Raw genomic sequence first — 15,835 nt, 5'->3', positions numbered from 1 at the left:
CCCTGGGATTCGAACCCCCAACCTTGCTTTTGCTAACGCAGTGCGTCTACCACAGTATTGTAACAGACGACACAGTTTATCAATTGTGCTGCTTCTAATTATGTGACAAAAAGCAGTTGCAAAAGTCTTACAAAATACACACTCATCTTGCACAAAATTATATATGTAACACTTTGTTTTCCTACCAAATTATGTGTGATATTGAATTTAACCTACAGTGGAATTTTTGCTCAATATTTCAAGATTTTTCGGGGCAGATGAGGTTCTGAGCGTGGTGCATGATGGGATATGCGTATCTTATGTGCATTAAGGAGCTTTGGTGTTTTTCAGACCTAGGACAGTCTCGCACACTTACTTCCTGTTTATTGCACAGCCATGACCGTAAGATTAGTAAAGTGTCGTAATCAATAGTCTATTATTGGCCTGTTTAGTCAAATAATAGATAACATTTTCAATAGATAACATTTTTCAGTTAAAAGGCGTTTTATGTGTGTTCGGACTGAGTTTTTGTTGCATGCGTCACCAGGATGTGGTGTTTCGAGTTTTTTGAAACAGTGGATCATTTTGCAGAGCAGTTGGTTTGGTTGATTCAAAGTGTCATTTCATTCAACAGTTCATTTCTCCCATTATTAAGCTTGATCACATGACCAAGTTTCATAGAGTTGTTTTAACATATAACTAACAACAGATAAAACAGATATTTGATTTCAGAACCATCAAGACTTCAGGGCTGCAGATGAAAAATGTTGGGTATGTAAAATAAATTAGTATTTGTCAAAATCAGTGTTAACTGATAATAATGCAATTAGAATGAATGTAATTGAGAATATAGTTTGTCGAAAGGTAAAATGATCACATATCATCTCAATGATTTTGACTGATAAAATGCAGTATGTTAACACCCCCACCACACACACACACACAGATCCCCCTAGTTAAACAAAAATGTAAATAAAAGTGTGATATAAATGAAAAAAGTTAGGAAGCTGATCAGTCATTATATAACTTGAAATCCAGAGCAGGGGGTTTCTCAACTCTGGCCCTTGAGGTCCACTTTCCTGAAGAGTTTAGATCTAGATTCACCTGTCTGTAACTTCCTAGTGATCCTGAAGACCTTGATTAAGTTGTGTTTGATTAGGGCTGAGCTAAACTCTGCAGGAGAATGGACATCGAGGGCCAGAGCTGAGAAACTTAGGTGGCTCAAGATGTTTCAGTGCTTCTGTATAAGAAGGTGAAAAAGGGAAATGCAACAGTTACTACAAACACAGTCAAACAACTCAAGATACAGGAAGAGAAACTTAGACAATGGCTGCATACGCAAAGATAAAAATATTCTACATTTCTATCGGGTTTTGGCTGATTTTAGGTGAGTATTTAATGTTGTACTGTGTTTGTTTTTTAATGATCATGTTTATAATGCCACATTTTATGTTAAGCTGTTTATGTTGCTTTTATTGTGTTTTATGTCAAGACTGAAGAAATTAAGAAGTGAATCATTGATAATTCTGGACGTTATAATGGTTTGCATGTTTGTTTAGGTGTTGAAAGCTACAGTGCTTGGTCAAATCATACATTAACTGTTCAGACTGGAGGATCTGTCACCATCCCATGTCATTATGACAAGAAATACACACAGCAGAAGAAATCCTGGTTCTCAGAGATTGATCAAACATCCACATACACAAACACAACAGAGCAGAATCTATCAGTAATTGATCATCCTGATCAGAGTCTCTTTACTGTGACTATGAGAAACCTGCAGAACAAACACACTGGACTTTATTATTGTGCTGTGGAGACTGGAGAACAACCACCGATAAAAACAATATATGAGCCTTATCTCAAGATTCAGTCTGGTAAGACATTTTGTAATTGTTTTAATTTCATTCTAATGTTAAATTATCTGACCTTACACATGCATTTTATAATTTTAACAATTTTATAAATTAAATAAATGTTGTGTTCGTGTGTGTGTGTGTGTGTGTGTGTGTTCAGCTCCTGATGTGTCTGTGTCGAGCAGCAATGTCTCTGGACATGAAGGTGGTGATATCAGTGTTCAGTGTCTCTACAGTTCTGGATATCAGAATAAAGTCAAACAGTGGTGCAGATATAAAGATCAGAGATGTTACACAGTGGGGAGCGCTGACAAATCCCAGAATTCATCAGTGCAGATCAGAGATGATGATGGGAGAAGATCCTTCACTGTGCTGATGACTGGACTGAGACGGACTGATTCTGGCTGGTACTTCTGCTCTGTAGGAGATGCAATGAATCCTGTTCACCTCACAGTTACTGAACCCAAAAGAGGTAAGATCACAAACCACTTTTTCCACTCTTAATTTTATGCATTTACAACTATTCCAGCTACTGTACCATCTGACTCTGAGCCAGACATGTAGGTGAAACATGTTCTAGCCAGAACATTTTAATGTGACATCATAAAAGTAAAAATTAAAAAGGCAAAAACTTTCAGTTTAGGTGCATATGAATAATAAACAGTAAAGTGATGTACAGCCAAGTATGGTGACCCATCCTCAGAATTTGTGCTCTTCATTTAACCCATCCAAAGTGCACACACACACAGACCAGTGGGAAGCCATTTATGCTGCAGTACTCAGGGTTCAGTGCCTCAAGGGCACCTCAGTCGTGGTATTGCCAGCCGGAGATTCAAACCCACAACCTTAAGAATAGGAATCAAACTCTCTAACCACTAGGTCACGACTTTCCCAGCAGCTGTCACACAGAGTTTATCAGACTGAACGCCTTTATCAGACTGCTTAGGAACAGTAATAGTTACATTTTTTAAAGAAAATGTATACAAATAAGACAGAGAAAGGACAAATTAGAGAAGGGCATTTCAACAGCACCAGAAATACAGTAAGTATTTTAGGATTTTATTAACATACTCGTGCAATCCAGAAGTCTTCAGACAAGAACACATTCACCCAAAACTCATTTACATTTACTGAGATGCTGATTGTCATGTGTGTTTGTTCACAGTCTTCTGCCTCGGTGGATGATAATTCAGTGATTTACAGTTCTGCGATTACCTTTCGTCAAGCAGTAAGTGTCTCCTCTTGAGATTTTTATTAAAGTGATGTGAAGTTTTGATTGTAGGGATTGTATGTGTGTCTAGTTCAAAAGGGAGATTTGTTTAAAAATAATGACTATTTTTGCACATCCATTATGTGACACTTGTGGCACTGAAATGACACACTAAGTGTTGTGATGCAGAAATGAGATTCTCAGAGCTGATCTTGTTTCTTCACAGCCTTCTTCATCAGTGAATCCAGAAGCTGAAGTGATCTACAGCTCTGTGAAATAAACTCTCACCTGTGAGTTCTGAATGAAGTTATGAGAAAGTGGAAGTCAATAACTGTAAATAATTGTGAAGCTTCAGTGCTTAACATATGTAATACTGTGAAAGCAAACATAATTTGGGGGGTTACTCACAGTAAATGCAGTTTTGTTAGTTGCAATGAAATAGTTTTTTAGAAGAGGTATATATTTAATATTACATTTAATTGTACTTTTATTCGTTTCAATTGCACATATATATATATAAAAAAAAAACAATTCAGCATGAAATAATTGATATACCTTGCTTGCACACTTTTTAAATATATTTCCTGTATGTGTAGCACCATCTGCTGGACATTTTTTTTCTTCTACATAAACGAGCGAAATACTGTAATTTTTATGCATTTCTTTGATTGTTCAATATATCCTTATAAACATTCATTAAAACACATAGTTCATGCAGTTTTTATGTCGTCCAAGAATCATCTCACATGTGTGATTGTTATTGTTGGCTATTTAATATATTTTCTAACATTTTAGTGTGAGTTCTGAAATGGATTTGTCACACATGCACATCCTGAACTTCCACAATCAGCATCTCTTTACACTTATGCACAATAATTCCTTTCATTATTTGCAATGGTAACCAGTGTTACACCAGTTATAATGTCCTATAATTATGTGTAGGTTACATCGATTATCAGTACATTTATGTTTTTTTTTTAAACACACACACACACACACACACACACACATACACACACACACACACACACAGGCTATGGTCTATCACATTTAGCAGCTTTTTTAGCAAACAGAGTCATAGAAACTTTAAATTAATACAGAAAATACGAATCAGTGACTTGTATTTATGAAGATGATTCTGTCCACTGAGAGTTAGCTGGGTTAACAAATCATCCAACTTATTTGATCCTGAGTCCCAAATAAAAAATATTATTAATGTTTCCTACAAGGGACTTACTTCAGTGAAGAAGATGCTGCTTTTTAGAAAATGCAATGGGGAGCGACTATTTTGTTTAGTCATATATTTGTCTCCAGTCGATCATATGCCTGAACAATTGCCCTGGGAAGATTGAGACTTTTCAATATGATGCTCGTGATCAATGCTGCTGTGGATAATTATGAAGGTATTTTTCTGATTTACTCAGCCTAATGTTAACAATATTTTGTTTCTAATATTACAGTATTTGTTATACAGATTAATTTGAAATTTCATATTTTTTTGTATTAACTGAATAAACAAAAACAACAACAACAACAACAACAACAACAACAATAATAATAATAATAATAATAATAAACTTTTCAATCATTTTGTGAATCATTTATTTACAACCAGCGATTAGGAATGCGAACAAACTGGCAAATAATGTGAATTCATGTGTCTACCACAGTAGTCTGTTTTGTAACAGACGACACAGTTTATCAATTGTGCTGCTTTTAATTATGTGACAAAAAGCAGTTGCAAAAGTCTTACAAGATACACACTCATCTTGCACAAAATTATATATGCAACACTTTGGTTTCCTACCAAATTATGTGTGATATTGAATTGGATTGGAATTGGTGCATGATGGGATATGCTTATCTTATGCACATTAAGGGTACTGAGCTTTGGTGTTTTTCAGACCTAGGACAGTCTCGCACACTTACTTCCTGTTTATTGCACAGCCATGACCGTAAGATTAGTAAAGTGTCGTAATCAATAGTCTATTATTGGCCTGTTTAGTCAAATAATAGATAAAATTTTCAATAGATAACATTTTTCAGTTAAAAGGCGTTTTATGTGTGTTCGGACTGAGTTTTTGTTGCATGCGTCACCAGGATGTGGTGTTTCGAGTTTTTTGAAACAGTGGATCATTTTGCAGAGCAGTTGGTTTGGTTGATTCAAAGTGTCATTTCATTCAACAGTTCATTTCTCCCATTATTAAGCTTGATCACATGACCAAGTTTCATAGAGTTGTTTTAACATATAACTAACAACAGATAAAACAGATATTCATTTGATTTCAGAACCATCAACACTTCTGACAGACGGCAGATGAAAAATGTTGGGCATGTAAAATTATTTTTTATTTGTCAAAATCAGTGTTAACTGATACTAATGAAATTAGAATGAATGTAATTGAAGAATATAATTTCTCAAAAGGTAAAATGATCACATATCATCTCAATGATTTTGACTGATAAAATGCAGTATGTTAACCCCCTCCCCCCCAGATCCTCCTAGTAAACAAAAATGTAAATAAAAGTGTGATATAAATGAAAGAAGTTTGGAAGCTGATCAGTTATTAAATAACTTGAAATCTAGAGCACAGGGTTTCTCAACTCTTTCTCAACTTTCCTGAAGAGTTTAGCTCCAAACTCACTTGTCTGTAACTTCCTAGTGATCCTGAAGACCTTGATTAAGTTGTGTTTGATTAGGGCTGAGCTAAACTCTTCAGGAGAATGGACATCGAGGGCCAGAGCTGAGAAACTTAGGTGGCTCAAGATGTTTCAGTGCTTCTGTATAAGAAGGTGAAAAAGGGAAGTGCAACAGTTACTACAAACACAGTCAAACAACTCAAGATACAGGAAGAGAAACTTAGACAATGGCTGCATACGCAAAGATAAAAATATTCTACATTTCTATCGGGTTTTGGCTGATTTTAGGTGAGTATTTAATGTTGTACTGTGTTTGTTTTTTAATGATCATGTTTATAATGCCACATTTTATGTTAAGCTGTTTATGTTGCTTTTATTGTGTTTTATGTCAAGACTGAAGAAATTAAGAAGTGAATCATTGATAATTCTGGGCGTAATAATGGTTTGCATGTTTGTTTAGGTGTTGAAAGCTACAGCGGTGGGTCAAACCATACATTAACTATTTATCCTGGAGGATCTGTCACTATCCCATGTCATTATGACAAGAAATACACACAGCAGAAGAAATCCTGGTTCTCAGAGATTGATCAAACATCCACATACACAAACACAACAGAGCAGAATCTATCAGTAATTGATCATCCTGATCAGAGTCTCTTTACTGTGACTATGAGAAACCTGCAGAACAAACACACTGGACTTTATTATTGTGTTGTGGAGACTGGAGAACAACCACCGATAAAAACAATATATGAGCCTTATCTCAAGATTCAGACTGGTAAGACATTTTGTAATTGTTTTAATCTCATTCTAATGTTAAATTATCTGACCTTATACATGTATTTTATAATTTTAACAATTTTATAAATTAAATAAATGTTGTGTTCTTGTGTGTGTGTGTGTGTGTGTGTGTGTGTGTGTGTGTGTTCAGCTCCTGATGTGTCTGTGGTGAACAGCAGTGTCTCTGGACATGAAGGTGGTAATATCAGTGTTCAGTGTCTCTACAGTTCTGGATATCAGAATAAAACCAAACAGTGGTGCAGATATAAAGATCAGAGCTGTTACACAGTGGGGAGGACTGTCACATCCCAGAATTCATCAGTGCAGATCAGAGATGATGATGGGAGAAGATCCTTCACTGTGCTGATGACTGGACTGAGACGGACTGATTCTGGCTGGTATTTCTGCTCTGTAGGAGATGCACTGAATCCTGTTCACATCACTGTAACGGAGGCAGAACCAGGGAAAGCGAAAGACACGTCAGTATTTAAATATTTCTCAATGACATTTCTCCTCTCCTCCCTTGAGTTTGTTTGCCTTTCACTCTAACAACCATTTCCCTCCCTAACAATCATTCCTTCTCTGTGTGTTTTTTTTATCTTTTCAGAAGTGAATCAGGACATCAGGAGAATAATAATAACACAACTGAAGTCACTGACAAACTACAAAAGTACTACATCTGTATTGATTAAAATAAAATAAAGATGAAGCTAATTCTACAATTATTAGGCTGAAATACATTCATTAAATAATACATTAAAATCGATATATTAAGTTCTGGTAAACGTTTATTTCAGATTTGTCTTATTTTCTGGTTCCTTTTATGCAGCTGAATTAGTCCCACATCTTTTTTGGAGCTCTTTAAATGAAAAGATTTAAAAATAGCTCTTTATTTCTCACAGAGAAAATAAACTCCTGACTGTGTGGCTTCCAGTTTCAGCAGCTCTTCTGCTGTTATTGATTCTGATCAGTGTTTTCATCTGGAGATGGAGAAGAAGACCCAGTCAGTTTGACCTCCAGTTTTATTTGTTTGAAAATTAATTTAATTCCATGCCATTTTATAATTTATTTTAAAAGCATTCATCAATTTTGTTAATGTTAATATTATTGTAATATCACCATTTTATTTTTAAATGTAGAGCAAGATGAACAGCAAATCAGAGGGAGAAATGGCAGCAGAAACAATGACGCAGTAAGTCCTTTCATTATGAGACTTTTGGTTATGAAAATGTTTGTATGACAAATGTTCAACTGATTAGGCTTATTTTTGAGAACACTTTATAACATCTCTAACATAAAATGTAAGTGCAATTTCAGATTTTCTTCAGAGGACTTTAGAGTTCTATGTCCTCAAAACATTTAATTCATGCTTCAAAGCCCCGTAATTGTGTCAGGTTTTACCCATTTTATTTTTTTGTTTACTTTTATATTGACACTGACTGCTACAAAAAAAAAATTATAGTATACAAAAATGTCAGTTTTGCTATCTGAATGATCACAGATGCAAGCACGAAACACACTCTGGCTTTCCAGGAATAGCCATACCCAGTTAAAGAAGTCATCACTTGCCACTGTACAGTCAATTTATCCCTGTTTTACTTGTGAACAGAAAATTTATATTTGCATGTACGTTGTTTCACACTTCTTTCATGTAAAGTCACTTGTAGTGAAGAGAAACATGCATAGTGACATTCAAGGTTCAAAATACCCATTCCATGTCATAGATATGGAATTTACGTGTGTAACCAATTTTGTTAATTGAATGGATGAGTTTGCATGTGATGGTTCACACTATAAAAGATTTGAAGGTTACCCTTACGAAAAATAAGTTTATTCAAGTGTGCTATTAGTTTACTTCTTTTAAACTAAAAATAGGAAAGCATGATTTCAGCTAACAGAAATGGGCTTTATGTACTCCTCAGAAATATCTTTAAAATGACACTTAAGCATACTTGACTTACTTAAAAAATTCTGAATATATTTGAGCTATACTCCTAGAATCCGTGTTTTCATTGTTATATGGTAGAGGGCGCTAGTACACATCTTCTGCACAGAAGTCAAGAAGAAAAAATAACATAAACAAATACTAACACATGTAATCTAACACGATCATCTGACATGAAACAGCATCAAAACTGCAAGGTTATGGAATAAAATGTTGACAGATGAAGAGATAATAATTACAGTCAAGCTTTGGGGTGTTGATCGACTCCACCTATGTGTTTTTATGTTCAGATATTACAGTAATACATCAAAATATATACAAATTAAAACCTAAATAGGGATATAGTTGTATACTTAAAGTATGATGTAAAATTGACTTAAAGAAAACTTAAAACTACTAAACTAGTAGTTTACTGAGACTATACTTCAAAGCACACAAAGTATTTAATTATTAAACGTATTTAAAATCAGTATACATATAAATTCACTTTTAGTATACTGTAACTGCATATCAAACTACAGACATAGAGGTAAACTAGTTGTGTACTCAAAGTCTGCTACCATTATATTTAAAGGATACTTAAAAGTATACATTTATATACTAGGAAGTGGGCCAATTTAGTCCCTAGGAGTATTGAAACGGTACACTTACAAGTATAATACTAGAACACTGATATTTTTATACTTGCTACATGAAGTATACTTAAAAATATTTTTGAACTTCACTTAAGTGTACTTAGTAAAATAAACTTGAAGTATACTACTTTTTGGTAAGAGTATGTAAATTCCACTGAGAATTAAGCAAGCACATGCTTTGAATTACTTTGTTAAATGTAGTAAGTATTTGCTCTTTTTTACATGTGCCAAAACGTGTGCAGAGATTATTCAGTATTGTGAAAAAAAAAAAAACATATTCAAGTATTAAGCCAAAGCAGTTGAGAAATATATAACACTTCATTTGTCTCCCTCTTCTGGTTAACACAGAGGTTAGACATCATCAAAACCAATCATAAAATAATTAAATAGAAAATTATTTCTCCTTACTTCACTTATTAAATGCATTTTTATTAAATGAGTCATGTGTTAATTTCTTTATATATTTATTTTTTCTGTATTGTTTTGTGTGTAAAATGCAGATCTACTCTAAACCTGAAGACCCTGTGATATACAGCACTATAAATGATGAAAACCCAAATGTAAGTAGACCAGACATGCACTGATACTGTATATTGAAATATCAGACATGAATATAACCACCATATTTACAATCGCCGTTCTCCACAGGATGCCCACAAAGACACAACCACATACAGTACTATTGATAATATTCCTGGGAGTGAAGCAGTAGGTTTTACAGAAATATTTGCATTTTATGCCATGTGTTTATTCTGCAAATTAATTTGAAATGATCTCACTCCTCCAGAAGCCTCCAGCAGGTGGAACAGTATACAGCTCTGTGGCTCCACACCAACAGCAACAGTGAGAAGAACACAGGAACAGACCCTTCTCACAAAGAGAAACAAAATCAGCAGCAGAGAAATTACATTTTGTATTTATTTTATTTTTTTGTGGCAGGTTTTTGGCTTATACACTGAATCCAATCATGCAATTGACTTTTTCCTTTTGATTTTCATTTATTTACTTTGGTTGTTAACTGATTGGCAAATATATTATTTTGAACTGATCTGAGGGTAGAACATTTAAAGGATTCTTGTAAGTGAGGTTCATAGTTCATAGCTTACTTGCTGTTTTACATATTAAAAGACCTCTCCCGAGAAAATGGGATTCATTTTTAAAGTATGTAGTTCCTTACCTTTTCATCTTATTTGCAGAATATTTTTTCTTGTGTCTCAGTTTATGTTACTAATTCTTTTTTTTTTCCTTTTTTTTTTTAAATCTAGCTGAAATCTAATAAATGTATATTGCAGTTGTCGGGAAAAAATTCCTTGACTTTGTCTCAATGTACTTTATTTGTTTTTTAAAACATGATCACTTTTGAACAGTGTCAATAGAGCGAGATGTTTCTGGTCTGTCCCTACAGTATAAAAGTATTGCACACTGCATTTTGCTGCTGATTTACACATGATTAAAATTTTAAATAGAGCAGAAGTCAGTGAGACTCGAATGGTGAAGTGTTGTTTTGGACTTAAACACTTGTTTTAGTGTTGATTGTTAGGTTGACGGTGCATTTTATCACATTTTCTTTCTTCGCATGCTACAGGAAACAATGCAGCCACAAGACATTTAGAACTGCACTTAAAGTTGAAAGTAGTTGTATATCTAAATGTATGGAAATTATTGTAATTTTTTTAACATTTACATGATAAATTAAAAATCTTTTTAGTAAGGCCTTAATTTTTTTATATGCATTATTGTGTTTTGTGCATTTTTATGATATCTCATAAAAACCCTAGGAAGTGTTGTTAATTGTAAGCTCGCGGGTGACAAACAGCATCTGACTACAGTTTTCCTTTCATCGAAAGTACAAGAATGATTAATTTCTAATTATTGTAAGAGGCATTTTTTAAAATAGACAATTTCATGTTCTGTCTATACTTAACCTTTTTTTTACTCAAATTGTCCGAAAATGGTGTTCTCTGAATCTCAGTGGTGTTTTAGTTTTTGCTGCAGGCAAGACCCTCAAAACGTGCCTCAATATCAGTTTTAGGTCATTTTAGGTAACAAAGACCGTTAGACGAAGTTAAACTGCATGGTTTCAGTTTCTTCATGTGTAGTTACCAATGCTTTGGTGACAGGACTTTGAAATGACAATCAGTAAAAACAATAAACGGCATGACTAACATCACATTCAGCTTGTCCACTCCATTCAAGCTCCATAATCCATTCATATATATTAATATCAACGTCTTGTGAAGTGATTTTTGTAAAGTTAAAATATGATTTATTTTAATCTCAGAAGAGATATTGCACCTATTTGACATTCGAGAGCGGTAAAATCACATGAGGCCAAAATATATAAAAGCAATATTGATTCACTAAGATCTAAGATGTTGATTCTCTGCCCACCGAGGGTAATCTGAAACAAACCAATTAGAGCTCAGCCTCAAATCACTTGCATTTCAAAAGTTTACAGACTTAAAAGAAACACATTAGTCCAGTGCCCTGCACACACACACACACAAAGACTTAGATTTTTTTATTTTGTTATAGTTACTTTCATGCATACCAGTTGAATAGATTCAAGATTTAAGAGCTTTATGTCATATGTACTAGAGTATAATAAAATCATTTTATTGTATATGCCCTGCACTGAGGGGAGATCTGTTTCCGGGCCAGCTTTATGACCCTCTGTGATGCCTTTCTATCATGAGCAGTCTACCACACAGCAGTGCAGCAAGTGAACACACTCTTCACAGTGATTCTGTAGAAGTTATGGAGAATCTGTGATGTCATGCCAAATTTCCTTAGCCTCCTAAGGAAGTACATTCTTTGATTGGCCTTACTTACTAGTTTCTTTATGTTTACTGTCCATGTGTGGTCCTCACAGATGTGTGCACCAATAAACGTATAGCTGCCCACTCTCTCAACCTCAGCATCTCTGATCACCAGAGACTGACAGACACGCTCACTTCTCATGTCACAGCCATCTCCTTGGTCTTGCTGATGTTCAATGTGGGGTTTTTAGTCTCACACCATGTAACCAGTTCAGACACTTCTTTCCTGTATGCAGACTCATCATTGTTTCTGACTGCAATAACTGGTGTTATCTGCAAATTTTATGATGATGCATGTCTAGCAACACAGTCATGTGTGAAAAGAGTGTACAGCATCGAGCTGAGTACACAGCCCTGAGGAGTGCCTGTGTTCATTATCATGGTGCTGGAGGTATTTACAGAGGTGGACATGTTGAGAAGCACAGGTCTGTAATCCTTCAGACTTCAAACTTGAAGCTTTTTTGTGACAGGGATAACAGTGGTGGACTTGAAACAGTTAGGGACTGTAGTCATTGTGAGGAAAAACTGAAGATGTCAGTGGGTACATTGGTCAGCTCTGAAGCACAAAGCCTAAACGTACGTCCTGGGATGTTATCCGGACCTGCTGCCTTGTGTGAGTTCACTTTACTCAGTGACTTATAAACCTGTGTGGGGGTAAGCATCAGTGCCCATTCCCCCTCTTCAGGAGTCACTTACAGTGTTGTCCAGGGCTCTGTGTTCAGGGCTTCAAAACGTGCATAAAAGAGGTTGAGCTCATTGGGCAGAGATACAGAGATGTTTGCAGATGTCTGGCATTTGTAGTCTGTGATGTGTGCTAGGCCTTGCCCCATTTTCCTTGAGTCATGTTAAGTATAGTGAGCTTTGGCTTTTTCTTCGTCGATTCATCACTCTGTTGAAAATGTCTTGTGTGTTAACAGTGAACATGCTCTGGCTTGTTAACTAGCCCGTGACTAGCCCCACGTTCGATTCGGAAGAACCCTATGCCCTCATCCCTTTATCTTCTGGATTGAGAACTTTGAAGGATTGAATGGTGTAGGGGACCAAATAACTGCTTCTTGTAGATCCCTTCTGTGTCATGATCCTACACACGGTGGTGCCGTTATCATGGAGAGAATCAGCACAAAAAATCATGGGGTCCCTAAGTCTCCAGCAGTTGTACCCTTCGAAGTGCCCAGTGATATGGAGGCCATGATTATTTTCACTCTGAAGTGCCCTTAGTTTATCTTAGTGTATCCCATCATGTATCATGTTCTGGGAATACATAACTTTTGCAGAGAGTCCAGGAAACCTTTCCAGCGTAAGTTAAATATAGCAATAAGTAAGTATAGTATAGTAATGTAAGTATAATATAGCAGGCTATTTAGAAATTATATAATTTGATAGAAAATAAAAAGTGTTGCATGTTTTATTGGTGCAAAGATGAGTAGTGGTTATGTATTTTGTACAACATTTGTAACTGATATTTATCACTTAATTGGAAGCGCCGACATTAAAATGTGTCATGTTATAGGGAATACTGAACAGATATTTTAAAGTTGATTTTAAAAAGCAAAGTATTTCAAATAAAACTGAAACAATATTATTTTTATTTGTATGTATGTATGTATTATTATTATTATTATTATTATTATATAATATTAAAATGTTTTTTTATAATTCAGTAGAAATATAAAACATTCAAAGAAACAATAAAGACATAACATTTGCTAATATTTTTATGTGGATTCCCGCACATCCACAATGTACATGATGTGACAGAAACATTTGCTTCTTATTTTTGTCTGTTGATGCTGCGTTCTATTTTATCTTTCAGATCACATGTGGAGCGGTTTTGTTTGTCACAGATCTAGAGGAGTTTTCTCCACATCAGCCTTAAAGATCAGATCACTCTAAAAGTGTTGATAATAAAATGTATATTTTCTATTTGCTTTATACTTAATCCTAAACATAAGTTTTCTAAATGAGTAGGATATGTCTGTATTTTTTGACAGGCTTTTATCCTAATTCCCCCCACCACCAAAACTATTTTATTAAAGCAATCAACCCAAAACCAATCAACATTTTTCAACCACTAGATAAGGAGCTACAAAAAACATAAAAAAAAAACAAAAAAAACATAGCGTGGTACTCTTCAGTCACAGCTCCACCTTTCGTTAGTCATGATACTAGGCTGACAACATACAAACAAAAAAATTCTGAGATAGAAACAATTAAGATAGCAAAAGAAACTCATGGATTTCTAAAAGATATTATATATCCAAAATAGATGCTAATAAATGTGTTACCCCATTCAGAAAAAAGGACAAGAGCTGTTACTGGAAAAAAGGCTAACCTTTCAAAAGGTACCTATTTTTACTCTATATACTTAGAAAGAGTGCATCTTATTACTAAATGCTAAGTACTTTTTGAAAGGTCCCACCCTGTTGACGCCATTCATCCGTTTGAAAGGTTTTATATAAGGTGAAGAGGGAAGTCAAGACACTCAAGAACAGAACAACTCAAGATACAGGAAGAGAAACACAATGAACACATATGTGAAGACAAACACATTCTACATTTCAATCTGGTTTTGGCTCATTTTAGGTGAGAGTACAGTACATGTATTGCTGTGTTCATTTCTAATAGATCCTGTTTAGTATTTTACAGTGACAGATTTATGCTCAGCTGTTCATGTTAAAAATGAGAAGTGACTTATTGTTGGACATAATGGTTTGTTTGTTTAGGTGTTGAAAGCTACAGCAGTTGGTCAAACCATGTATTAACTATTTATCCTGGAGGATCTGTCACCATCCCATGTTATTATGACAAGAAATACACACAGCAGAAGAAATCCTGGTTCTCAGTGATTGATAAAACAGACACATACACAAACACAACAGAGCAGAATCTGACAGTAATTGATCATCCTGATCAGAGTCTCTTTACTGTGACTATGAGAAACCTGCAGAACAAACACACTGGACTTTATTATTGTGTTGTGGAGACTGGAGTAAACAAAACAAATGTAACATACGAGCTTTATCTCAAGATTCAGTCTGGTAAGACATTTTGTAATTGTTTTAATAAAATTCTAATGTCAAATTCTCTGACCTTACACGTATTTAATAATCACAAATAAATGTTGTGTGTGTGTGTGTGTGTGTGTGTCTGTGTGTGTGTGTGTTCAGCTCCTGATGTGTCTGTGGTGAACAGCAGTGTCTCTGGACATGAAGGTGGTGATATCAGTGTTCAGTGTCTCTACAGTTCTGGATATCAGAATAAAGTCAAACAGTGGTGCAGATATAAAGATCAGAGATGTTACACAGTGGGGAGGACTGACACATCCCAGAATCCATCAGTGCAGATCAGTGATGATGATGAGAGAAGATCCTTCACTGTGCTGATGACTGGACTGAGACGGACTGATTCTGGCTGGTACTTCTGCTCTGTAGGAGAGGTGATGAATCCTGTTCTCATCACTGTAACGGAGGCAGAACCAGGGAAAGCGAAAGACACGTCAGTATTAAAATATTTCTCAATGATGTTTCTCCTCTCCTCCCTTGAGTTTGTTTGCCTTTCACTGTAACAACCATTTCCCTTCCCTAACAATCATTCCTTCTCTGTGTTTTTTTTTAATCTTTTCAGAAGTGAATCAGGACATCAGGAGAATAATAATAACACAACTGAAGTCACTGACAAACTACAAAAGTATTGCATCTGTATTTATTAAAATAAAATAAAGATGAAGCTAATTCTACAATTATTAGGCTGAAATACATTCATTAAATAATACATTAAAAGAGTTAAATTAAGTTCTGGTAAACGTTTATTATATATTATACAGACTGATTCTGGCTGGTATTTCTGCTCTGCTGTAGAGACAATGAATCCTGTTCACATCACTGTAACGGAGGCAGAACCATTTTTTTCAAAACATCATAAATGTTTTGATACTAAATATGAAATAAAACACAACTAAATTTACTTTGTAA

At 34.9% G+C, this 15,835-nt stretch overlaps 3 protein-coding genes across 4 annotated transcripts; all 3 read left to right on the top strand.

Annotated features, from left to right (window-relative positions):
• Positions 1–1,265: 1,265 nt before the first annotated feature.
• On the top strand, positions 1,266–3,686 carry LOC113086588 (polymeric immunoglobulin receptor-like). The gene is made up of 5 exons (XM_026255458.1): positions 1,266–1,366; positions 1,539–1,856; positions 1,996–2,307; positions 3,001–3,063; positions 3,272–3,686. Exons 1-4 carry the CDS (start codon positions 1,306–1,308, stop codon positions 3,018–3,020), a joined length of 711 nt encoding a protein of 236 aa, XP_026111243.1. The 5' UTR covers positions 1,266–1,305; the 3' UTR covers positions 3,021–3,063; positions 3,272–3,686.
• Positions 3,687–5,777: 2,091 nt separating this feature from the next.
• On the top strand, positions 5,778–10,744 carry LOC113086585 (polymeric immunoglobulin receptor-like). Of its 2 annotated transcripts, XM_026255453.1 has the most exons (9): positions 5,778–5,973; positions 6,146–6,463; positions 6,617–6,944; positions 7,073–7,135; positions 7,368–7,468; positions 7,605–7,657; positions 9,546–9,605; positions 9,694–9,753; positions 9,833–10,744. In XM_026255453.1, the coding sequence occupies exons 1-9, from the start codon at positions 5,913–5,915 to the stop codon at positions 9,890–9,892; spliced, it is 1,104 nt and encodes a 367-aa protein (XP_026111238.1). In that variant the 5' UTR covers positions 5,778–5,912; the 3' UTR covers positions 9,893–10,744. The 2 variants fall into 2 exon arrangements, with proteins under 2 accessions (XP_026111238.1, XP_026111239.1); XM_026255454.1 differs by lacking the exon at positions 7,073–7,135 and having other exon boundaries at positions 5,779–5,973; positions 9,833–10,743.
• Positions 10,745–14,378: 3,634 nt separating this feature from the next.
• Positions 14,379–15,835, top strand: LOC113086587 (polymeric immunoglobulin receptor-like). Its single transcript, XM_026255457.1, has 4 exons — positions 14,379–14,447; positions 14,588–14,902; positions 15,032–15,359; positions 15,489–15,835. The coding sequence occupies exons 1-4, from the start codon at positions 14,387–14,389 to the stop codon at positions 15,571–15,573; spliced, it is 789 nt and encodes a 262-aa protein (XP_026111242.1). The 5' UTR covers positions 14,379–14,386; the 3' UTR covers positions 15,574–15,835.

The sequence above is a fragment of the Carassius auratus genome, unplaced genomic scaffold (genome assembly GCF_003368295.1).
Source record: "Carassius auratus strain Wakin unplaced genomic scaffold, ASM336829v1 scaf_tig00043534, whole genome shotgun sequence".
In the NCBI taxonomy this organism is placed as follows: Eukaryota; Metazoa; Chordata; class Actinopteri; order Cypriniformes; family Cyprinidae; genus Carassius; species Carassius auratus.
This window is presented reverse-complemented; position numbering and strand designations above follow the sequence as displayed.

Bases quoted from the DNA above. Each gene is read 5' to 3' on its own strand.
- LOC113086588 (XM_026255458.1), top strand. From the start codon at position 1,306: ATGGCTGCATACGCAAAGATAAAAATATTCTACATTTCTATCGGGTTT. The intron at 1,367-1,538 runs GTGAGTATTTAA...ATGTTTGTTTAG, and splicing joins CGGGTTTTGGCTGATTTTAG to GTGTTGAAAGCTACAGTGCT. The intron at 1,857-1,995 runs GTAAGACATTTT...GTGTGTGTTCAG, and splicing joins TTATCTCAAGATTCAGTCTG to CTCCTGATGTGTCTGTGTCG.
- LOC113086585 (XM_026255453.1), top strand. From the start codon at position 5,913: ATGGCTGCATACGCAAAGATAAAAATATTCTACATTTCTATCGGGTTT. The intron at 6,464-6,616 runs GTAAGACATTTT...GTGTGTGTTCAG, and splicing joins TTATCTCAAGATTCAGACTG to CTCCTGATGTGTCTGTGGTG. The intron at 7,469-7,604 runs GTCAGTTTGACC...TTTTAAATGTAG, and splicing joins GAGATGGAGAAGAAGACCCA to AGCAAGATGAACAGCAAATC.
- LOC113086587 (XM_026255457.1), top strand. From the start codon at position 14,387: ATGAACACATATGTGAAGACAAACACATTCTACATTTCAATCTGGTTT. The intron at 14,903-15,031 runs GTAAGACATTTT...GTGTGTGTTCAG, and splicing joins TTATCTCAAGATTCAGTCTG to CTCCTGATGTGTCTGTGGTG. The intron at 15,360-15,488 runs GTCAGTATTAAA...TAATCTTTTCAG, and splicing joins CCAGGGAAAGCGAAAGACAC to AAGTGAATCAGGACATCAGG.